The 26,753-nt window shown below is 33.4% G+C and overlaps 2 protein-coding genes across 2 annotated transcripts; one reads left to right on the top strand and one right to left on the bottom strand.

Moving 5' to 3' along the window:
* Nucleotides 1-2,901: 2,901 nt before the first annotated feature.
* On the bottom strand, nt 2,902-3,675 carry LOC122275023 (60S ribosomal protein L12). The gene has a single exon (XM_043083927.1). It carries the CDS (start codon nt 3,579-3,581, stop codon nt 3,081-3,083), a length of 501 nt encoding a protein of 166 aa, XP_042939861.1. The 5' UTR covers nt 3,582-3,675; the 3' UTR covers nt 2,902-3,080.
* Nucleotides 3,676-25,631: 21,956 nt separating this feature from the next.
* LOC122275411 lies at nt 25,632-26,753 on the top strand. Its single transcript, XM_043084453.1, has one exon. It carries the CDS (start codon nt 25,870-25,872, stop codon nt 26,389-26,391), a length of 522 nt encoding a protein of 173 aa, XP_042940387.1. The 5' UTR covers nt 25,632-25,869; the 3' UTR covers nt 26,392-26,753.

Below are 26,753 nucleotides of genomic sequence, written 5' to 3'. Positions count from 1 at the left end.
TTAATTGATAGCTAAAAATAGGTTTTAATTGATGGCTCAATAGTTTTAATTAATGTCTAAAGATTGGTCTTAATTGATGATTAAATGATCTTAATTGATGGTTAAATATGGTCATATAAATAAGTTTATAACACCATCAAATATATGAAATGTAAATTACTACGTTCATATATTTACAATATATATATATATATATATTAAGTTATATGTTTGTATAAGAAGAAAAAAAAAACATTTTTTAAATACAATGCAAAATATAAATAATACCTTGAAACGATCTCAATCAACCGATTGAAACGATTCGATAAATGATTAAAAAATTATACTAAAATTACTTCAGTTTATGATGGATCTAAATTGAAACCCTTTTTCGGCCTTGATTGAAATAGATGTAAACTAAATGCCTTGATAAATTGGTTTGACGCTATCGTTAAACAAAGGTCAAGAATACCCTTTTATTTATCATTATATATATATATAAACTGTAAAATGAATTTTTAATAGAAAAATATTAAGACGTAGCTTTTGTATAATTTTTCATAATTGTATTAAATAGATGATTTTTTTATAAAATAAATTGTAAATACTTTTTTCTTATTTTTTAAAATATTCTCCACTTCAAATATAATTGTAAAAGGAGCTTTTTGTTTTATAATTCCGTGTCATCTTTTCAATTATCATCTTCTAATGTAATTTTAAAAAAAATGCTCATAATGTTATAAAATAAATTGTAAAATAATTATATCGTTTTTATAAAATATTCTACACTAAAAATATAAAAAGGAGCTGTCTATGTTATAAATCAACGTCATCTTTGCAACTATCATCATCTTACAATTATTTTCAACTATCATCATCTTACAATTATAGTGTGAGTGTAGATAATTTTATAAAACAATGATATAATTATTTTACAGTGTATTTGATATTTACATCAAAAGATCATGAAAAAGCTATTTATGATGATGGGATGAAAATGATTAAAAGGCTAGTGGATGACATTTATCCAAAATGTAAAGCAATTTCAAACTTCTGTCGGGAGGCATCAGGAATGTTACGGAAGGGTGCTCGTTATTTGCCAAATTGAGTGAACTATACCATAGATCAACACAAGAAGCATGATTATGAACGCACGCCACACAACGAGCTGCTTCTTCAAGGGCATTCTACAGCAATTGAAAAGGCAAACCATGCGACAACCTACCTAAGAATACCAGAGAACTTCCCTATTGCGTAAAAAACACCAACTGAGAACATACCAATGACATGCAAATGCAATGCCAACAACCATTTAACATGACCAAATTCACAAAATACGTTAGCTCCAAATTTCTTAGGAACCAAAAGATTGTAGAGATTTGAGTTGCCAATGACATGGGGAATGCACAATATTTCGAAGGAATATCATTAATGCGACTGCTCAGGACTCTACAATCAGCAAACATGCCCATAACTTTCTTCGCAATGCCCCTGCGAACTTTTATGTCTGAGAAAATGAATATGTATCTATGTATGCAACAAATGCTAGGAATATGCAGCATAAACGCCCAATATAATTTGAAATCAAGCAATAACTTTAAACAAATCCAACAGACACCATACAACTACCCCCGATTCCACACAGTTCCCACTGTTTCTTAGGCACCTAGTGAAACACAGTGCCAACATAGCAGCTCCCAGCTCAACTCATAACCTAAGCATATGGAAAAGCCAGGTTTCCTCCATATCAAAATCAACAACAAAAGCACCACATATTTAACCGAACTGAATATATTTGTTTGAGTGCATCACTCAATACTCTAGATTCTAAGAAGGGTAAATTTACTATGTATAGACATAATTACATTTAACTTCCATGAACTTTAAAAAGTACAATAAGGTACTTTGACATAAAGTCATGAATTCTTATAATGAATTGGGTGATGCCGCATCATCTACGATACCCTAGTTACACAATCCTCTTCCCATTTTCATCAATCATCGAGTGGTCTTTATGGAACAGACTAAACTGATATATTCAGAAAGAAGGGTTTGAGATAAAAGAATGAGGAAAGATTGAGAAGTTCAAATAAATGATGAAATGAAATCACTAGAAAGGTTCGCCGAAACATGTTTAATATATCATTAAAAATCAGGGGGGAGCTCTAATTATGGGAAAGTAATTTTTAAATGCACCCGTTAAAGAATCCTAAGATAGTTGAAGGAAGCCCCTAATGTATAAAACAAATGTGACGGATAGCATTCCTACAGCTCTCACTAATAAGTATCCACAAGTAAAACAAAATAAAAAAATGCAACAAATTTAACTACAAGCGATAAATTAAAACTGAACGTCACCAGCTACACCAAATTTAGTCATAAGCAACGCTACTGACACAAACCCAATCATTTAAAAGGATGTGTAAAAGTATGACATCTCTTCCAATCACGAGTGATTATATTTCTCTACGAGGCTCCATGGAACCTAACCACGACCCTGGGGTAAACCCCGGGCACACCACAATTGCCATAACAATGAAGAATTATTAGGTATTCCGAAAGTATGGATTACTTATCAATGCTATAAAAACTATTCACTTAAGCACTCATTATTAATGACCCACAATCATAGCAGGTATTCTGAGACCTTCATAATAATTCCATAACGGTATGTCAGTTAATCCAGGATAACCTAGTGCAGAATCGAACTATGATATCTGAGTCTACGGTTAACCCAAAACCAGCCTTTGGATTATTTGTCCGTGCCTCAGCGACTTTCCATAATTGGGTCATAATACTATGTAGCCATAAATGCAAATAAACGATTGAAACGTTTCATGTGACGCAAGACTCAGACTAATGCCCACTTAAAACAGGGAATTCTTGAATCTAATTACTGCAATGTCAGCTCAATGATGCCTATTAGAAATGTAAAAACTCCAACATTTCATTCAAATAAAGCATCCACAGCAGTTCACGGAAATCACTCAAGCTCCGGAAGTAATCCCTAGTATTCGGAGACGTGATTAAAGAAACAAAACCGATAAGAATTCACTTCAAAATCCAAAACTGATTAATAAAATTAACCCTCACAATATTTCTCAATCTAGGGGTATCTCGACGTCACCATCGGTGATCTCCTGCTGGAGATCCTTGGGGTCCTTGCCGTCGACCGTACATCCAACCGAGACGCAGGTGCCTAGAATCTCCTTGACGGTGCCACTGAGGTCCTTGGCCATGGATCGGTGCCGCATGACCTTGGCGATCTCTATGACGTCGTCGAGAGAGATGTTGCCATTATGCTTAATGTTCTTGGTCTTCTTGCGGTCGCGCTCGGGCTCCTTCAGGGCCTTGATGACTAGAGCGGCAGCAGATGGAACAACCGAGACCTTTGCCTGACGGTTCTGGACAGTGAGCTTGACCGTCACACGGAGGCCCTTCCAGTCCTTAGCCGTCTCCTTAGCTATGTCCTCTCCGATCTTCTTCGGGGATAGACCGAGCGGCCCGATCTTCGGGGCGAGTGAACTCGCCGCGCCCACCTCGCCTCCGGTGACACGGACGTAAACGTCCACAACCTGGGAGGGGTCGAACTTCGGAGGCATTCTTTACGTCGCAGTTGGGTTGGCTTCGCAAGGGTTTGTCTGAAGAGTCGACTATGGTTGGGGCTATCAGAGAGTGGCTCAAACAGGTAGACTGTGGCTTTAAGGTCTTCTATATCCTAGGGTTTCGCGAATGGGGTGTGCGAATTGACAGAATTATCCCTAGGATTATTAGGTACCATCTCTCGTTGGGTTTATGGCCCGTTAAAATGTACTGGGTCAAGTCGGAAACGGGACCTCAAAGCCCATTAAAAAATCGCAGTTGTGGAGCCCAACAAAATTTTGAATTGTTTGAATGCCTCCAAAAATGTCCGGTTGAGTCTGGCTTAAAATATTATATAAAAATAAATTTATAAATTGACGTAAAATTATGTGTTTTATTAAATATATTTTATAATAAAAATAATTTTATAATCTAACATACTGTATCAAATCATATCAATTTATGAATTTAATTTTATATATTTTTTATTTTATAATTAAAGAATTTCTAGATATCTAATTTCTAAATATCTAGCTTAGAATGTAGATCCTATTATTTGGTCAAAGAATTTTATATTACAATTAGAAAAAGTTTAGTTACAAGCATACTTGTGTACTAATATGTACATTAATTTATTGTGATTGGTCAAAAAGTAAATTTTATTAAAAACAATATTAATTTAAATTTTAAGTATGAAAGAATCAGTATTGGTACGCAGATTAGTACGTGACTTTATTTGTATATAGTAAAACTCTTACAATTAATTTACTTGTTGAAATTAAAAAAAAAAACTGATGAAAATATATTTCATGAAGAACTATACAAAAATTTTGGAAGAAAAATTCATTCTTGGTAGGATTTCTATAAATATTTTTAAGATATAAAATAAATAATAAAATTTATCTTTTTTCATCAATTTAAACTTTTGAGATAAATTATAATTTCACATGATATTATAACAAATGTCTTAACTTCGAACCCAACTTTAAACTATATCTCATTTAATTAATTATTTGATATGTTAGATTACTTATTAAATAAGAGTCTAATTCACATATAAAAATATAAAATAAATAATAAAATCTATATTCTCCTACCAACATAACCTTTTGAATCAAGCTGTAATTCACAAATATTATCAAATCAAGGAATCTGGGATTCCATCATATTCTAGATTTTTAGATACCATATTCCTAACGTGCATCTCGTTCCTCTTCAAATTAGTGTAATTTCCTTTCAAAAAAAAAAAAAAAAGTAGTGTAATTTCTGCTTACCCAAGAACACACGCAACACCTCCAGTCAATGACGTACGAAAGCCCCTCTCTCCTCTCGGTAAGATCTTCCCTCTCTAGACTTCTCTCACCCGTTTCTCTCTGTGTCACCGAATAGCACGAGTTTTTAATTGTTTTAATTCCTCTCGCCTGGACACGCAACCGTAAACTCTGTACCTTTCAATTCTTTTTACTTTCCATGTTTTACCTGAAGGTTTGTCTTATGTAATTACATCAGGGCTCTCTCTCTCTCCGCTGAAAGTTTGTTAGTTTGTTTTCAAATGTTAATTGCTTTCTTAACTTTTATGGTAGTTTTAGACGGTGAGATAAGAATTTTTAATTTAAAAAAAATTTAAAAATTAAATAAAATATTATATTTTAATATTATTATTATTTTAAAATTTAAAAAAATTAAATTAAAATTTAAAAAAAATTAAATTATTTATTATATTTTATGTAAAAATTTAAAAAAAATTATAATAATGAGATAAAAATTTTAGATCTCATCTTATTTTCAAACATATATACTTATTGAGTACTTTTATTCCATCCTTTAAAATATATTATTATAATTTAATTTTTCTACTTTATACGTTGATTTTTATAATATATTATACATCAAGTAATTTATTTTTTTCTTTATATTATTTAAATATTTTATTTTTTAATTTTTTATTCGCTGATGAAAGAAAAATGATATAAACTTTACACAGTAGCTGAGAGAGAAATGATTAAAAAATTACTTGCAACTAAGAATAGTTAAGTAACACTGTAGCCAATTGAAAATTACAGATAAAATAGATTATCCGTTGGCCGTCACTTTTAGACAATAAAACATGATAAGATCAATTTAGCCTTATTACGAATTCGCCCTTAAAGTTGCTTTCATGCTGTTAGAAACTTTTGTTAAGTGTGCGTAGACTAGTACTAGTACAGATTTTTATGCTCGTATCTTTTCTAATACTAAGGGTAGAATTTTAAGCATTATTACGGTATTGCCCTTAATTTTGTAAACGTAGCAGATTGTAAATGGTCAGCTGGTATATTTCATTACAAAGGGCTTACTTACGGACTTAGTATCTATTAAGCTCCAAAAAAACTGATTAATTATTAAACTGATTTTCCTTAGGGGTTGCGCTATTGTGCCGCTCCACTGTGACCGTAGCTTTTGACCGCCTGACGTGTCACGTCACGTGGCATTAAATATATTAAAAAAAAAAAAACCAAATGAACGAACATTCAGAAAACACAAACCCAGAGTGAAGCCATTCGCATACCCAGAAAATGCAAACCCAGGAGCCCTACGGTTGCCGTCTCCTCCCAGCCGTCCCTGCACCGTCACCGTCACCCAGAAAAGGGATCAAGTTGTCGTCCGTAAACCCCTTTGCACCATACCATCGCCGGTTCAGAGCTTTGTCCCTGCCATTGTTCGGAGCTTCTATCGCCGGTTCCCTCTTCATTATTTTTTTAATTTCTGGTAAACTCTATGAGCTGCTCCCCATTTTTCCTAATATTCTCTCCATAGGTAGGCGTATAATGCAGAATGTTTTTCCCCAAAATACAAAGCTTTCGACTTGCTTGTTAGTAGGTTCGGGTTGTTTAATTTTTTTAGTCTAGAATCAACTTGAATCACTGCTAGTTTTTCGTATTTGACGTATTTTGTATGGGATTTCTATGTACTTGGTTTTGAAAATGTATGTTAGCTTGAATGAAATACGCGACAGGGGACTTGGTTTAGAAAAACTAAACCATTGTTTAATCTAGCATGAATAATTTTACATTTTTCATGTTCTTTGTAAAGGAAGGAAGATTACAATAATGGTGCTTGCTGAAAACAGGATGACTTGCTTCTTGGGTTCGGTTTGTTAAATTATTTTTAGTCTAGAATCAACTTGAATTGAATGACTGTTAGTTTTTCCCAGTTGTAGTATTTTGTCTGAGATTTCTATGTACTTGGTTTAGAAAATGTATGTTAGCTTGAATGAAAAAGGCAACAGGGGACTTGATTTAGAAAAACTATAGGCCCTTCATTTGGTGTTTCTTGTAAAAACGTTTGGGAAAAAAAATTCTGTTTAGTTTGTAAGACTTATATTAATTAGTGTGAAGTGGTTTTTATGAAACATAGTTTAAGGAAATGCTAATGAGAATCAATAATTTACTTTACTCTGGTTCACAACTGTTTAGAAAGCAAAATTCTGCTTATAATGGTTGAATAATTTGCACACTTTAGGTTCCCGTAAGCTCAAATTGATAACAAGAATCCTAAATACCTGAATATGCCATATTTTGGCCATTACTAATTATATTTAGCTATATAAGAATCCAAATACGAATATTTTCATCTCATCTCTAACCTGTGAAGTAGATAGGCAACCAATGTGGAGTTGTCGAGTTTAACATCATCATATGAGAAAATAAAAAAATAGTAAGCAAAAAGGTAATATAATACACATTTGAACGTACGATCTGTTCTACTAGACATTTTGTTTATAAGCTTTTTCTTACCAGAAGGAGGAGTATATTAAAGAATCCAAAACGCTGTTATTATTTTTTTTTAAAGTGCTAGACAACTACTTTTCGTATTCTCTTTGTATATGAACAGCAATGCTTGAGTCACGTAGTGAAAATTGCTCAAGCTCAGGAAAGTCAGCAGTTCAGTACCCAATTTGTTGCTGTGGAATTAAAGCTTGTCAAAGAACTGCACATAGGGGAGGAAAATGAGGGGCGACGGTTTTTTGGATGCCAAAACTATACGGTGAGATTTACTTTACTCTTGTTGCCCTCATATCATATTTCATGGCTGTTGATAGTGTTGTTTGGCTAAATTTAAATGGAAATTTATTTTTGCAGTCTGGGAAGTCTTGTGGATACTTCTGCTGGTATGACCCCGAAATACCATCATATTGCCAAAAAACTATCAAACGACTGCAACACTCAATTGATAAATTAAAAGTTGAAGTTGAGAAGATCCAAGCATCAATGGATATCCAAAGTTTGAATCATCGACTAGAAATAGAGGCCGAGAAGCGCAAGAGGCAACTGGAGAAGGCTACCTACGTGTTAACAATTTCATTTTCGTGGTTTTTTTTTGTTGGGTTGCTTATATCTAGTTGTGGTTGGTTCAAAGGAAAATGTTAATATAGTTGTAGAAGTATTTTGGTTTGGAAAGTCTATTTGTATGTGGAAGGTCTTTGTATTTTGTGGAAGGTCTTGTGTTGATGTTGCTAGAAAGTTGTAAGTTGTAGCTGGAACACAGTATCATTGTGGAAGCTCTTAGGCTTTTGTGAAAACGATGTGTATTTGTTGATATTAATGAAAAAGAAGTTTGTATTTGCAAGTGTTTGTTATTAGCCCTTTCTTGAAGACTGAATCTATGCATTCAAGTGGCAGTTGATATTATATCTTGTTATAAACAGCTACTCCTAAACCAACAAACCAAAAAGCCTAGTGGAAATAAATTTAATGAAATCAGAATATTTCATTAAAAACCTGGAAGTTTCATTTATTCAAATATTATAACAATATTATAATATGGATGTTCTACCATATCATCCAACTGGTTCTTTCCTTGCAATATAAATACAATATCACTATACAATATACATGGATAACAATATAAATACAATATCACAACACAATATACATGGATAACAATATAAATACAATATCACAATACAAGATAAATACATTTCAATATAAATACAACACCATGCCCATCAATATACGAATATAACTCAGCCTACTAATTTCACACCAACTAAACAAATGAATGTGTTGCTGGAAATAATATACAGCTACAATACAAAATCTTCCCACTTATTCAAATAAACAACTGGCAGGTATGATGCTAGAAATGAAAAACGGAGTTATCATATACACAAAGATTTCTTTAAGCCAATGACAGTTGAGGCCATCGTATATTCGACAAGTTATACATATTTCATATACAAGTCAGGATGATCACATTACAAAAGCTAGGCTAAATTTACATGCAACAGCCCCTCCTATATACAAAAAGTTGTTCATTTACAAAAAAAAATGATCATCCCATGATTCAAAATACAAAAAACTTCGTTTCCACTTATGCTAGACAACACACTATAAATACAACACCATCATGGCTGCCACCATCTAGGCTGATATAGATCATCCTGATCCGAGGCATTCAACTGATCCACTGGTTGCAATTGTACTGGATGTGGACGAGCAGTTGAGGGAGTACAAAAAAAATCAGGCGCATGTGTCCAAACTTGGCTTTCTTGATCATGTAGCCAGGATACCTAAAAAAATAATCGCTCAAACATCAATTATTGGGTTCTATATATAAATATAAGTATCTAGAAAATAATACTTAGCAAAAACACAAATATCACTAAAGTAACATGTAAGTACCTGAGTTTGTGGAACCTCATGCTGTGTGTCGCTCATACTGAAATTTCGTCTATCTTCTCTTGATAAGTGACTACTCCTCTATGCATATCAACAAATATAGAGAATAATATCTTAGGCCTAAGATTAAAAAATTTTGTTTCCTTTCTAAACTATCAAGTTGGAACTTCCAATAACGTAGGCAATCTAGGAAAAATAAAATACTTCTTACAATACATGATTCAACTAGACTAGTTGTGAAATTATGAACTAACTACTAGTATCACAAAAATTAATATACGTGTAAAAAATATTAATACAATAATCAACCTCAGTTGTAGACAGTCTCCTTCTAGTACTCGGTTTCTTGAGAGCCTTCTCAACGGGGTGTGTTCTTCTCTTAGTTGTGGGTCTCCCTTTACTCCGAACAACTAATGGACTAAGAACTTTGCATGTTGTGCCATCTATGGGAGTAACCTCACCAGCTGTGGAAGCACCTACATTTGGATCGTCATCCGGGTACTCGGACTTCAACTGTTCTAGTTGACCTATTAATTTCACACAATTTCTCTCTGTCTTTGCGGCATTTGAACAAAGTTTATAGAAAGAATTTTGGATCCGATCAAACCTTTGTCTCTCAGGGTTGCCCGTCGCCTCATAACTACTTTTTACATTGACATAGTGTCTCTTTATATCATTCCTCCACCGATCCAAAATGTACTTCGGTAGAACTTCACCCTTGTCTAACTGTGCCAGAATACGAAGAGCATGTCGACATAATATTCCTCTAAACTCAAACAATTTGCAGGTGCATGTAATATCTAGGGGATTTTCTCCATATACACACACAAAATAGTTTACACGTTTAATGCATCCATCACTCACTTTAATCTCATCCCCGACTACGAATGTATGTCCAGCACCATCACCACCTAAATACGAGATAGTCAAATATAAAAAGCCTCAAAATTCTTCTTGGACTTCCTTAAACTTGGAAATTGTATATATTTCTTGAAATTGCTTCTCGATAGGATAGTGAGATATGTAAGGAATATCAGTATTAAATGAATTGAAGTAAGCAATTGCTTCCTTCTCTGCCTTCCTCCGAATGGCTGAATCGTACTGATCAACAAATTCTTTCAATGTGGTCCTAGAGTGAACGTAGTCATCAAAAAATGCATTCATGCTCTCACTTCGTTGTGTGGTTGACATTCCGGCCCAAAATGTATTTTTAACGTAGGCTGGCACCCAAAACTGCCTATCAGCATAAAGCGATCCCAACCAAACATTATCGCGAAGATCATTGGTTTCAATCAAATATGCCCATCGTTCTTCAAACTCATTCTCACTTAATGAGTCATACACACATTTGTGTAGATTATCTTTGATCTCATCATATCGAGAATGTGACCCAAACTTCTCCGGAAGCTTCTTCATAATATCCCACAAACAAAAGCGATGCCTAGAAGATGGAAACACCCTCGCAATTGCAAGTTTCATTGCCTTATCTTGGTCTGTAATGATTGCATTTGGTGGTCGGTCATTCATACACTTCAACCATGACTCAAACAACCACTCAAAAGTATTTGCATCCTCATTGGATATCAATCCACACCCGAATAGGATTGACTGACCATGATGGTTCACACCCACAAATGGCGCAAATGACATTTTATAAGCGTTGGTCAGGTATGTTGTATCAAAAGTGATAACATCCCCGAATGATTGATACGCAGCTCTACTTCGGGCGTCTGCCCAAAACACATTCTTCAACCTCATGTCAGGGCCCACATCGATCGCATAAAAAAATTCTGCATTTTTTTTTCTGCATATCTTGGAAGTAGTTAGTTAGAGCTTCAACGCCTCCAACTCCGAGGCGAAGTTGTCGTGCTTTCTCAATGTAGTTTTGACATTCCTTTTGCCCAAATGGCACATTCTCATACCCCCCCGCTTCAACAATTACACTCTGAAAATTTTTTGATGTACGTATTCCGGCTTCATCATTTATTTCAAGCCTCTTAGCCACACGAGCATCTAGCTTCTTGAAACATCTAAAGTGTCTTGCTTTCCCTGGACTACAATAATGTGTGTGATCCAAGATTACACTAGACAAGGTATATCCGCCATCCTCATTCAAAACTGCATTAACTCTTGCTTTACACCGTACCCTCTCTGTTTGTCTTGGCTTTAGGATATTGGAAGCCTGACTCTTTGTTGTGCCTTGCCGCGCACATACCAATGTAAACCATCGAACCCTCCCATCGTCGCTTTGTCTAGAATTCCTTCTGCGAACCCTGAACCCTTTATGTTTAGCATATTTCATATAGTAAGACCGGATTTCTTCCTCACTAGAAAAAGTCATTCCAACATTAGGTTCCTCGACATCATCATCAGCCTTAGGTTCTTCGACACCATCATTATTATCAGGCCCATCATCAACCACTATTTCATCATACTCATCATCCGTCAACTGTACAAAAAAAGCCATATCAACTTAGCCTTAGAGAACCTACAATTAGTATCGATAATTGAATTAGCATATCATTTTATATGCCCTCATATTATTGACATGAGAAATTATAAATACCATTATATTAGTATACAATTTATATTAGTATCCGAAGATTTATTTTGCATTTTATGTCATATAAACATAAAGTGTAGGTGCTTGACCATTAACTATAATAATTGACCTATTAAATATCATGTCTATTTAATTAATACAAGCTACCCATCTAAGAAGCAGGTGGAGACGACCTAGTATAAATTGTAGAATATCCTCTATTGGTTTCAACTAGATGCTCATTGGTTTCAATCAAATTGCATTAGCACGTAAAAGAACTATAAGGAAACTGAATAGGAGATACTTTTTACTACTTTATCAACCTGATATTCTGTTTCAAAACCATGAACTCGGTAACTAATCACATCACCATACTAACAAATAAAACAAAAAAATAAATGAGATTTTTTTTACTATAAATAAGTCTGAGATTTTCTTTTTCTGCCATCCCAATAACGTAGTACAGCTTCTTTGTCTTTATGACAAACAAGATGCATGGTTTTAAAATTTTTTACAGTTAAAACATCCTAAACAAACCTTTTTAACGTAGATGAAATATAGCATCGGATTTTTTTACACAACTTCAACTAAAAGGTGGCACCTTTACGTACGTTAATTCATAAGGATAACTTGGAAACTAAAAGGTGGCACCTTTACGTACGTTAATACAAAAATGTGGCTATTTAAGGACATATACAACAACGGCCCTTTACGGAATCTATACCCAAGAAACAGAGTTGCTATAGCAGAATATTTACAGAGAGCAAATCACGGATGGGAATCAGTGGATGGATGAGATATTGATACACATTTACAACGAAAATTTTGCAACACTCAATGTGCAGTGAACTATCATTTTACCTGAACCTGCCGTGGAGTGAATGGCATTGTCGGGGGGTTGAATCAGAAACAGAGTGGATGGGTTTTTCGGTCCCCTCTTTCGGATTCCTCCAGGTTTTTGAACTACTGTGTGGGACTTTCTATCGCCAGAGATGGGCCGAGTTTGGTGGTGGTCGGTGCTGTGAAGTTGGGGGCCAGTAGATGGATGGGATATTGATTTCCTCTTGGGAAGGAGGGAGACGTGTGTAATGGGAGGAGACACTGTACGTACTGGGAGAAACCAAAGCAGCGGGAAAGTCTTTTTCTCACTTGCCACGTCAGAACTAAAATATATTTTTCACGTTGAGCGGTCATCAAATGCGGTCACCTTCAGGCGGCAGACTAGCTTTATCCTATTTCGTATAGGTAACGATTTACGAAACAAGACTTTTAGATTTAGCGATACGAGGTAAGTAGCATGATTATACCTTTACGTGTTTGTACGGCGATTTTTTTTTTTTTTTAAGTATTATGCATGCACACCCTCAAATGGAAGTCCCTTTTTATATACCCAAATAATGAAAAATCTATGATTTTATGTATAGGTTTCATGTTAGCTTCAATGACATATGCATCAAGATATTTTATGAAAATCCATCGTTTTATGTGAAGAATTATGCATTAAAATGTTTTATGAAAATTCATGATTTTATGTCCAAAATTATGAATCAAAGGCTTGTGGCCTGATTGACATAACCTCCAATCTCCAAAATGGAGGTTAGGAGTTCGAAATCCCCCTCTTTCAAAAGTTTAAAAAAATTTTGAGGAATTATGCATCAAAATATTTATGAAAAGTCATAATTTTATGTGAGAGTTATATATTAAAAGATTTATGAAAAATCATGATTTTATGTAAGAAAACATGTATCACAACATCTTATGAAGAATGTGATTTCATTTGGAATCTATGATATGATAAGTATGCAAGTATGATTATAATGAAGTATGAATAATAAGATACGTAATGGTCTATGTTATGATATGAGACGGTATCATATGTTATAGGCATATTGCCTTGCCATGTTGTATATGATGTTGGTAGTGCACCTAGTATATCTTCCTTACATATGGATTCCACAACATGCAGTCAGATTATGATGAAGTATGAATAATAAGATACGTAATGACCTATGTTATAATATGAGACGGTATAATATGTTATAGGCACATTGCATTGCCATGTTGTATATGATGTTGGTAGTGCACCTAGTATATCTTCCTTACATATGGATTCCACAACATGCAGTCACGGGCGGAATCGGAATATATTTAGATTTGCTAACCCTAAGTCACGAGGGTCAAAAATGGGTATTGGCCTATGATATGTGAAAGATAAGTTCATGTTATTTACATATGTATTTATGAGAATGCAGATTTTTAAGAAAACCCTATATTTATTATGTTTACTCTATGATGTATTGCTTATCGAGTATTTGATTCATTTTTTTATGTGTTATATATATATATATATATATTAACCTTCCTAGCTGAGGATTTTTATAAGGATTGAGGTGTAGGAGAAGACATGGCCCCGGGAGGCAAGACATAGACTTAGATAGTTTATGTTATGATAGTTTTATGATTTCATTTAATAAATTATTTTTATAGGCACATGAGACTTTATTGATTTTAAATTAGTATTTCTGCGGATTCTCTTTTGGATTTTGAATATTTAATAAAGATTGAATTTATTTATTTGTGGGATCTTTTGTATCTGGCACTTCATTAAGAAGAAAAATTTTTAAATTAAAGTTTAGTAACACACCGATTCCTTGAAAATTTTAAAAAGGGCTTTATTGGGGAGCAGAGTGTTACAGAGGTATTTAAGCTGCCCAGGATCTTTGAGTTTGAAGGATCTCAACAATATTTAAGCTGTTCAATTATGTCTTAATCATTATGAAAAGTTTTGTATGAGAGTTAAAACTTCTTATTTACACTTAAGAGGTAAATCCAAGTAACACATGAATAATAATCAATAATAGTTAAGACAAATTTGTAACTTTCAACAATGGGAATGAAGAATGATCCCCAAACATCACAATGACTAAGATCAAAGGGAAATTCATAAACATGAATAGCACTAGGAAATGATATTTTTCTTTGTTTGGTCAAGGAACAAATTGTACATGGGTAGTCATATACAACCAAATTAGGGACATTTTTTTAGAAAATACATCCTTAAAATAGAAGGATGACCTAAGCTATTGGGCCAAAGCCCAAACAATGAGAACTTGGAAAATGTAGAACAACATGGGAATGCAAAGTATTATTAGAACTAGAACATTTAGTAGAAGAAACACAAAAACGTTTTAGTGAAGGGGAAAGAGAAGAGCTTGATTTCTACATTATGTGCATACCTCTCTTTGCTTACCCACTCCAATTAGCTTCCAATGAATTGGATCTTGGATAAAACACATGTTAGCGAAAAACAAAAAAAAGCGAGTGATTTGGTTAGCTTGCTGATAGAAATCAGCTTGAAGGTAAAAGAAGGGACAGAAAGAACTTCATGAAGAATATGATGTTTAGAAATCCGAACATACCAACATTTGTTATAGAAATAGAATGACATCATGAAGTTTAATAGTGGTACTAACAATAACAGTGATAGAAGAAAGAAAATCAACGGAATGAATCATATGATCTGTTGCTCTCATATCAAGGATCCAGGAAAAAAAAATCAAGATCAGAAAACTCAAGTTTAGTAGAAGAGAAAATAGAATGAGTATGATTGAACGGATTATGAGAAAAAAATATGATGAAGAGTTGAGAAAAGGTGAAGGCTACGGCATTAACGTCAGGTGTGGATTCATTAGGATTGGTGTGTGAATGAAGCACAACCAAAAGCTATAAAAGCTATTGATATTGAGTCTCAATTAAAGAAAATGGAGATAAAGGTGTGGAAAAGTTGTCATTGAGAACAACTTGACTAGCTATTGACTATTCACAAATATTACTTAAATATAAGATACTTTCAATTTCAAATCTTCCATTTTTCATCTAATTATTAGTTAATCACTACAACTTTCTCAAACTCTCAAATAAAATATAAAATATAATACTACTTTTTCAAATTTCAGAACAAAACTAATATTAAAAAATTATATTCAAACAATTTTTTCATTTTATAATAATTTATTCACTTTTTTTTTTTTTATCTTATTTATCAAAATTCAATCAAACATATTAATCTAAAATAATTCATAACTATTTACAAATATATTAAAATACTTTAAATATCCAAACGGTCTCTAAAGATTAGCACCCCACTCTATATATATCCAATAGGGAGCCATTTAAAAGGGACCTAGCAAGGGGTAGGGAGCTGCAATTAATTCTTTGCTCGGTTTGGATACAAGAATGATCTCAGCTCTTCTTATTTAATCATTAAAACTTTATTAAATTTTTATACAAAATATAATAATCAGTTCAACCTTTTCAAATCACAAAACATTAATAATTTAAAAAAATAATATTCTAACAACATTGTATTCAACTTTCATTTCAACTCATCTAATCTCAAGTCACCATCTAAACCGCATCTAAGACTAACTCGTGATGTCATAATGAACTTTTAGCATAGGTGATGGCTGGCAGGGGATTGGCCATAGAAGCGATGACTAGCAAGGTTAGGAGGAAATTTGAAATGAATTTTAGGCAGGAGAGAGAATGCACGTTTTATGTTATTTGGAGGAGGAAAAAAATAATTAAATCCATGCTAGTAAATGTGTGTACTATAAGGCTTGAGTAATGCTACATATAATCGTGAAGTGCGTAAGTGTCGTGCTATATCTTTGAAAAAGAGTAGTATCCACTATTAAAAAGTCAATTTCTTTTCATGCAGGATTTGTATTTATTAACTTTTTTCAAACTGATTACACAGCTCTTGTGTACTCGCAACTGCAACTATAATTTCTGATAAAGCTTTTAAGACTCTAACAAGAATGTCCTATTAGATAAATGATCATCACGGAGGACCCTACATAGCACTTGCTGTGACACCTCCAAATTCCGTTTGGGATCGGACGAACATTTGAAGCGTCGAGACATGCAACACAAGGTTACCTGCCCCCGTTCATGACATATAAGATGCAATGTTCCTAACATGCATCTAACATTATGCAATATTCGCAGCGGATAATTTTTTTCTTTAGCAATACTATGCACCAAATTGAAAATATCCCAAATGCTTAAAACATACTTCATACATAAAGACCTATTGAGTAGATCACAACACTAGTCCAAAATGGTTATGATCCAAAAAATACTAAAGATGCAACTCCATTGTACAAGTAGTAATTTATATTAACTACTATATTAACATTGACGTCGCATCATCGCTTAGTCAACTGTGTCTAGTTGATCAGCTCCTGATTCTCCTTCAGGTCATGTAACAAGATCTACCATTCGGGGGGAATGGTAGTTGGGACTACCAAAGTGAGATTTGATTACAAATCTCAGTAAGTTAACAAAAAACTTACACACAAGCTAATGATGCATGCATGACAGTAAAAGCATAAATGCATAATCAAATTCATAAGTAATTAAAGCATAACTTGGCGTACAACATAGCATAATTGACATAACTTATATTGAAACATGAACTGAACTTGACTTGACATGAACTTGATCTGAAACTTGACTTAACATGAAAAATACATACTCCACAGTTGTTGTGGCCCCATGTATTCTACGTGTAAATACATACTCCATAGTTGTTGTGGCCCCATGTATTCTACACAAACTTGACTTAACATGAAAATACATACTCCACAGTTGTTGTGGCCCCATGTTCTACGTGTAAATACATACTCCACAGTTGTTGTGGCCCCATGTATTCTACACAAACTTGACTTAACATGAAAAATACATACTCCACAGTTGTTGTGGCCCCATGTATTCTACGTGTAAATACATACTCCACAGTTGTTGTGGCCCCATGTATTCTACACAAACTTGACTTAACATGAAAAATACATACTCCACAGTTGTTCTGGCCCCATGTATTCTACGTGTAAATACATACTCCACAGTTGTTGTGGCCCCATGTATTCTGCACAAACTGAATGTATTCAAGATGAAACGTGACTGGAAAACGAAAGGACTGGAACCCTGACGTAACATAACGTGATTTGAACATAACTTGAAATACATTACCAACTTGAGATAGAAACATTTCGTAACATGGCATAACATATAATAGACAATATATTTAACATGACATACTTGTAATGTATAGTAATACATGACAGAATATATTATGTAACAGATAAAAATTGATGACAGAATAAATTCTGTATAATAGATAATTACGTGATAACTTGGCATGGCATGACATATATGATAACATACATACATACACTGTAGTTCCTTTACTTAGCACACATACACAGTAGACTGCTAGTAAGTTAAAAGCTAACTTACCTCGATCTCCGCGTTTCTTATAAAACTTCAAGTGCGATCACGAGAAACTGTAATTAGTGATTCTAAAAGTTAGAACTAAATCACTAAAAATTTGAAATATGAAAAATACTAACTTAAAGAGTAAAATTTTTATTTTACTCTCTACATGTGGGAAAATGACCGTTTTACCCATAACTTAAGGATTTTGCATACTAACTCCGAAAGTTTCCAAAATTTACATTTCTTATGTAAATTTTGTCCTAAATTTAAATATCAATTCAGAAAAATTTAAAACAAAACACAACTATGAAGAACACACTATGGTCGAAACATCCATAGGCCATTTCCTTTTATTTTTGTTGCAATTCCTTCCAACTTCAAAACTCATGCTTAAACCAAAATTTTGCAACAAACATCTTCCAATCCTAAGTTCAAAACCATACTTAAAACATCTATTTAGAAAAAGCTAATAATCAACACCAAACTTTTTTGTAAAAAGATCCAAGCACTTGAATCACAAGTTTTGACCTTAAATCAAAACATCTCCAAGAATTTCAAAAATCAAATCTTACTTCTAACATATTCATAATATCATCCTAACATCAACCATGCTTTAAATCATCAAACTAAAGTCACCAAAATCACAAAATAACATTTAGAGTTTTTGGTTTTACACTTAGTCCAAAAACAGAAACTTTTTCCTCAACTAGTTTTGATAAATCTCTTGATCTATGACTTATAAATATATGATCTTCAAACCAAACCATTACATGGTTTAAAAAGATGTCCTAAAACATATATAAGTTTCTAATTCAAGATCACATGGTTAGAAATTAACCAAAACATAAATTTAGCCAAGAATATCCACACTTTGGCTTATTTGAATATCTCTTTGCATAAAATTTCATATCTTTGAAACTAACATCAAATATATTCAAAATAATAATATAACATGTATATAAGATACTTAGGATCCTCCAATAAAATTATTAAAGTCATTAGAATAGGTTTAGACCACCAAAGAGTTAAACTTTCTCAAAACAGAAACTGTTTTTCCTCTTCCAGTTTCTAAGTTTCTAAATCTAAGAAAATATTTCATCAAAACCTTTAATCATGCAAAAATCCTCAACCAATAGTCATATATACATGTTAACAATACTCCATAAAAATTTCGGACCAATATCTATCCATTAGCTTGGTCAAAAACTCCAAACTATAACATATTCTCCAGTTTATCTCCCAGAATGACCTTTCTATAGTTTACATAATATTTGACTGACCAAATGATCTTAAAATGGGGCAAATAAGATATCCATGTAAACTAGACTAAAAAAGGAACAACTTATATGAAGGAGACTTTATGATAAAACACTTACAAAAGCTTCGAAATGGGTGTACAAAAGACCTCCTAAAAGCTGTCCGAGAGAGAGTGTTTGATATTTTTTGAATGGAAAGTGTAAATGAAGATAATTTCGTGGGGAGAGGTGGCTGGAGATACTTATGGATGAGATATGGAAGAGATGAGGCTGGAGTTGAGAGTTGAGTGTAGTTTTCTCCTACCCAAAATATCTATAAAAGATTATCTCATAATATTCTATCCAATAGTATCTACAAAAAATCAACTTAAGATATTTTTATCTAATAATATCTATAAAAATCAACTCAAAATATTTTTACCCAATAATATTCATGAAAATTACCTCAAGATATTTCTTTTTATCCAATAATATCTACAGTTTTAAACAGACGTTTTGACTGAAAATATGAAAAAAATGTTATTGCGCCATAAGACTTTAAATAACCCTCCGAGTCTAATGGCACAAACCATAATACATTTTGACACTTCTAACTATCTTCAATAATCAAAAACACACTTCTGATACCATAGTAAATAATAACACTAACTATGTAGTTAAACAAAAACCTATATGATTAATGGATTCGTGAAAACTTATGGGGTTTTCACTAGATTCTTAAAGTTAATAGAAATTTCACAATTGAATTTCTAGCGGGCTGTTACACTTGCCATGATTAACACAAGAGGCATATGCATTATTAGCATGTTTGTTTATATAAACAACAAGATAGAGATGGCTTGCTTGATGTTTTTGAACCACAAAATAATCATAGGATGATTAAAATATCTCAATTAAGAACATCATTAATAGACCTTCTCACACACACACATATATATATTAATATTTATATTTAAAGGATTTGTATATAAATGTAAAGGACTACTTTGGAGTGGTCATTACAATTCTGGCTTGTAGATCAGCATCTAATGACTTATGAACAAGTCAGTAAGTTACATTATAAGACAATGTAGATGAATATATCAAAACATGAGAAAAAACCATCTTTCCCTTCAACTTTTCTCCTGTTGCTTTGACCATCGCTGCACACCCATTCTCCCGTAGCCCGTTGCTGCCCATGCACATCTCAACCCCAACGAGACTCAACCAGCAGCCCGACGCAGCCCCACATCTCAACCCCAACGCCACGATGCTAGAAGCAATGACCATCATTGCCCACACCAGCCTCACGCTAGCAACCACACCCATAGCCCGACGCCATTCAGATTCACAATAAACAGAATGTTGTACTCCAAGTGCTTTTGCTAGCTTCTCCAACCTAGTTAAACTCATGATAATCTCAACCATTCCCACTACAACAATCTAAATGTATACATCCAAATTTAAGAAAAATTGTTTACACAAAATAATGAAAAATTGCATTCATATATATACATTCACATCCATGAATTTGCCTGGCAATTCAAAATCCCTTCACGTATTTCAAGATGAAAAGTTACTTCCTAACATCTAACAATTTCAAGAATGAAAAGCTTGATCTCTCACTAAAATTTATAAGAAAAAAAAAAAAAGATTCACTCAATCTATCCTGTTTAACCAGAAAGAACTCTGTTAAATTCTTTGAAATTCTTCCTAGAGAATTCTTTTGAAATTTTTCCTGGGTCATTAACTCCAGTTAATCTCAAATGGGGTGGATTTCAAGTTAATGATTGGCAATTGTTTGTATGAGAGTTATGTATTGACTCCTTTGGTTGATGTCAAAATCTATTATATGGACTCTTTTCTCATCTTTCTGCTTGGCGTCGATGGGTATTTGATGAGAGGGAGAGACGAGAAAGAGGGATGTGGATTTGAAATAAGAGAGAGATGAAGGTTTCTGCAGATTTGATGAGAGAGAGAGAGAGAGGGAGAGAGAGAGGGAGAGAGAGAGATGAGGGTTTCTGCTTTGGTTCTGGGCTGTGGAGTATTTCTACTTAGCGTCGATGGGTGCTTTGATGAGAGGGAGAGACGAGCAATGAGGATTTGAAACCAGAGAGAGATGAAGGTTTCTGCTGATTGATTTGATGAGAGAGGGAGAGAGAGAGAGAAGAGTTTATGCTTCGGTGCAGTGGCGTCCCATTCCTTTAGTAATGGATGAGCTAGGTGGACATATTTTGTTGGAGGCTGTTCTCAGCCTTACTTTAGACGGTACCCAAAAAATACTCAATTTAAACTATCTCACTACTATTCATATACTATCTTACTACTATTCACAAAATTCTCATCTCATCTTACTCTACAAGATTCTTATCTCATTTCACAAACCAAAATTAAAAACCTTGAAGACTAAATTTCCTTATGATCAAGAATGAAGATTATTATTAGTGAAAACTATTCATTTTATTATAATTGTTTTTGTAGTCATCCTAGAAGATTGTATTATGTGATACCCTATAAACGGATAAGGGTAGGTGGTATATGGGATCTCTCATTACCTGGAAAGGAGAAGTTCTTGTTCTTTATAATGTTCCAATGAGGCTCCAATTGTATCATTGACTAGTCCTTTTGAGAGTATAGGTCATGTAGTTTTGGCCTTCCATTTGGGTGATAGAAATGGTATCGGAGCCTATTCCAACCAGAAATGTAGGACTTGAGTCATGCTATCTAAGATGGACTAGCTTGACGAGGATGTCGAGAATTTAAGGAAGGTAAATTGTGATATCCCATATAAGGATATGGATAGGTGGTGTATGGAATCCTATATTGCTTGGAAATGAGAAGTTCTTGCTCTTTATAATGTTCTAATAGGGCTCCAATTGTATTATTGACTAGTCCTTTTATAATATAGGCCATGCGATTTGGATCTTCCATTGGGGCGTTAAATATTATTTGTGATCCATTAATGATGTCCCTTAAATGGCCAAAAAATATGGAATCATGTAACTGTTTGCATGTAATAGATGCAGTGAATGATATCATTTGAGTAATATTAGATACATTTATGAGTTGTATAAGTATTATACACTATTTTTGAAAACAAAACTGCTATAGGTACCTGGGGTTGGGGACCTTTGGGGGAATCGGCTGACGTGCTGATATATTAAAAAAAAAAACAAAGTCAGATGGAAACCCAGCCGAATCTACACCCAAGAAGAAAAACATCTAGCATCTCTCAAGAAACCAAGCCAAAGAAAGTTTTTATTTTTATTTTTATTTTTATTTTCTGAGAGAGAGTGTACCATAGCTCAAGGAAATGGGTTATATTAGTTGAATTCAACTTGTTTCTTGGGTTTTCTGGGATTTGATCGGGGCGTCTCTAAATCAGTGAGAACCTCCCAGATTATTATTAATTCAATTAGTATGGTGATTTTACTAGTAAAATACCATTCTTTGAGCTTAGTTTTTCGTTTTTATTTATTTTTATTTTTTTTCCACTAAATCTGTAAATGTTCCTTCACTCTTCATAGGGGAGCAAATTGTGAGTACTAAACAAGTGACAGAATTCATAGTACATAAGTTTACAGCTTGTGGTTTAAACATCCCTCTATACCAAGAAAGATTTTTAGAAAAGAAAATGTAGTCAAAGAAGCTATTAATAATTTTTGAAGATAAATTTTACAGACAAGAGCTTGACCTCAAATTTATGTGAACTAGACTTCCATTTCTTTCTTGATATATGTTTACACACCAATCTACTACTTATAGGATGTTAAGAGATCTATCTTAGTGGTCAATGTGTACTTTTTAGACAATGAGAAGACAATATTAGAAAGCAGAAGATTAACATTTGACTTCACCATAAAATGAGGAATGAGGGAGTGGCTATGGCTTTGTAAGTTTGTGGAGCAGACGAAAGAGAGGGGGGGGGGGGGGGGGGAGTGCTTGTGGCTATGTAGCTTCATTGGGTTCGTGGAGAAGACGAAGGGGGTAGGAGGTATCTATAGTTTCGTGGAGAAGATGAAGAGTTTTGAGGAAGGCTGAGAAGGAGACCACGAAGGGAGATGAAATCGCAAATATGAAATATGAGGGAGAACATGAAGTGGAAAACACTAAGGAGAATACGAAGTGGAAAACCAAAGCTTGCTCACATGGTAGAAGAAGATGAGAAGACGAAATTGCAAAGATGATAAGAAGATGACACTACGAAGACAATGCAAGGATGATGCTGTGAAGACGAAGGACTCTATTTGGATGATGCAAAGAAGAAGATGAGAAGAAGAAGCTGCGAAGAAGAAGGACTCTGTTTGGGAGGGAAGCTTTGAAGGACTTCGTATTACTCTGTGGGTAGACGAAGGGAAGGGAGAGAGAAAGCAAAGACACAGTCGTTTGGTGTATATGAAACACACCGTTTCATTTGTACATGTGGAGTGACGGGTATGCAGGGGTTTTCCCTACCTTGTACGAGTAGAGTTTTTGTTTTGAAAAAGAGTGGAGTTCGTTATTAAAAAATTAATTTTTTTATATTGTCACATATTTGCTCATTTTTTTCAAAAAAAGTGCGCTACGCTTACCAAACAATGACTGTAAATATCAATTTTCTTATCATTATTTTTTCTTGCTAGTTGTCATTTTTTTTAGAATACTGTAGAGCCACATAAAAATATACCGAAAACTTCTACTGATTGTGTAAAAAAAAAAAAAAAATTAAACATTTTTTAAACCCCTAAAAAAGTTTTAAAAAATAAAAAAAAATACAAATTCATTAAAAAATACTTTCTTAACTATTAAGTAAAAATAAAAAAATAATTTGTCACAAACTTTTGGTGAGTATTTTCTATGAAAGTAGTGTTTTCCTTTTTATTATAATTTTGCTTTTTTGTCGTTATTTATTTTCCTCCTGTGCGTGCAGTATGATTCATAAGTATGGAAAAAAAATTAAGAAAATTGATTTGTACAAACTATAGTGCGTAAGTTCTCTACATTCTAATTATAAAATAAATATTATAAAAATAGATTTATAAATTAATTTGATTTTATATAATATATTAAATTTATTTTTATAGTAAAAATAATTTTACAAATTAACATTACACTTTAAACTTCATCAATTTATATACAGAACTTACGACTTCAATAATTACTCACTCAATAATTATACGTTACATTAGTCTCGTTAGAGGGTGATGGCGTCAATGCCGACCCAGAACTTGGCCACCCAGACAGCACTGGTTTAGAGATCCTATCTGATTTTGCCACGCGTCCACAATGCTCCAAACTGGATTTATTTCGTTACCATCTCTTAAGAAAGCAGAATAATCCAAATCTAGTTTGAGCATTAATTGGATCCATGTGCAGCATTAATTTTTCTAGCAACTTGTTGTTTCCACTCTCATAATTTAATATTTATAATCATTTTAGTATGAGTAATGCTATACGCTATCTCACTATCTCACTTATATTTTATATAAATAATGTGACATATTTATCATAATTAAATGATAAAGAAATATGTAATAAATAATTATTTAATAATAATAAATATGTCATATCTTATTTAATATGATTCAAATAAAATGATAATATAGTATATAAATTTTTTTTAATATATATAGTGTCAAATAAAATTTAATTTATAAATTATAAAATAATTAGTGCTTCAATATTCTCTAATTTTCAATCGATTTTAACTTTCATAGAAGGCCCACCACCATCATGGAACATGGTTTCATGTTTACCATGATTTCTCCCCTTTCTTCCTACTTCCCATGACTTAATTCATTTTGCTTTTGAGCGGTAAAAGTCTCATTTTATTATTTTAAAATATAATAAATAATTTATTTTTTTAAATATTAAAATAATAATAATATTAAAAATAATATTTTAATAACAATTTCGTTAAGTTTTAATTTTTATTTAAAATCTTCTCATTTTATTTCATCTCACTCTTCTAATTGTGCATAAAATAAAAAAAGTGGGATTTCTTAGTCATTTTTATTTTTTGCTATTTTTATTTTTCCTAACTAATTCCTTCATGAAATTCCACAAATGACCCTTGTAAGCCCTTATAATATTCTCCAACATTGCATGGGAATTGTAAAAACAAACTAACTAAGCAATTGATCACGTGGGTTTGACCCAAGTTCAGTTAAAAAAAATAAAAATTATTAAATAGTTCTTTATTAGGGGAAGAAATTTAAACAAATAAACGAATGTCAATATATATATATATATATATATTTTTCTTTTTTAAAAAAAATATTAAAACTTTTTCTATTTACTTTCTAAACCTTTCACGTGAGTCACGTAATTTATTCTTTGTTCGCTAGCTAACACGATAAAGCGAGGACCAAAATGTTTGCCCCATGCTTTCAACAAGATCGAGGACATCCGCTTTGTGCTGTTTCCAGTAAGCCTTTTGTACTTTGAGAGGAGAGAAGAGAGAGAGGGAGAGCTTATCCATTACACCAATATTATAAATTGCCGGGCAATGAATTAAGGGAGCAGTAGCAGCTTGCGCAGAATAGAAACAAAAAGCAAGGGCAAAAGCCATAACATTTAGCCAGCAGGTTTCAAATTGTTGTTTCCATGATCTATGGCATCAAGGAAAATCTACCATGCAAAACCCAATTACATCTATCCAACCTCGGAGATCATAACCAGTGACAACCCAACCATATTATTGGCTTCTGATGTCGAGTTTGAAGAAACTGATATCGGGAATAATTCCAATCATGTTAATACAGTACCATTAATGGAAACCAAAAGAGCAATGCCAATCTCTCGGCAGCCAAAGAAAACGATCAGGAAGAACGACAACATGGGAGACAAGATCACTCCAGCAGCATCGACATCATTGCCGGTAAGCATACCAGACTGGTCGAAGATTCTTAAAGGTGACTTTAAAGAGCATCGAAAGAAAGACAGTGATGAAGATCATGTTGATGTTGAAGATGAACATCATGAAGCTGGTAACATGATTCCTCCTCACGAATATTTAGCGAGGACTCGAGGCGCTTCTTTCTCTGTTCATGAAGGGATAGGGAGGACCTTGAAAGGGAGTGACTTGCGGAGGGTGAGGAATGCAATCTTGAAGAAGGTTGGTTTTGAGGATTAGTTAGTTCAGAGCTGGCAACGGAAGAAGAACTTCTTCTTCGTTATTAGATCAGTAAGCAGCTTGATCGGCCAATAGGTCTCTGATCACTATAAATATAATAAATATATATGCTGATCTTTTGCTGGAGGGACTGGTTTATGAATCTTGTTATATATGTTTATTTTCCTCTGACTCTGGAGATTTTCGATCTATCTTTTCTGGGTTTTTCTCTTTCTTTCCTTTTTCCCAGTTCTTAATTTGAAGTTTTGGCCTTTGGATGTTTTGGTTTTATGAGAGGGAGGGTCACAGCTCATGCAATATGTAATTCTGGGTCCCGGACTTTGAATGATCAGTAGCTAAATCTCGATGATCAAGCTTCCTTC

Source organism: Carya illinoinensis, chromosome 9, assembly GCF_018687715.1.
Source record: "Carya illinoinensis cultivar Pawnee chromosome 9, C.illinoinensisPawnee_v1, whole genome shotgun sequence".
Lineage (NCBI taxonomy): Eukaryota > Viridiplantae > Streptophyta > Magnoliopsida > Fagales > Juglandaceae > Carya > Carya illinoinensis.
This window is presented reverse-complemented; position numbering and strand designations above follow the sequence as displayed.

Coding starts and splice junctions, on each gene's coding strand:
- LOC122275023 (XM_043083927.1), bottom strand. CDS start 3,581: ATGCCTCCGAAGTTCGACCCCTCCCAGGTTGTGGACGTTTACGTCCGT.
- LOC122275411 (XM_043084453.1), top strand. CDS start 25,870: ATGGCATCAAGGAAAATCTACCATGCAAAACCCAATTACATCTATCCA.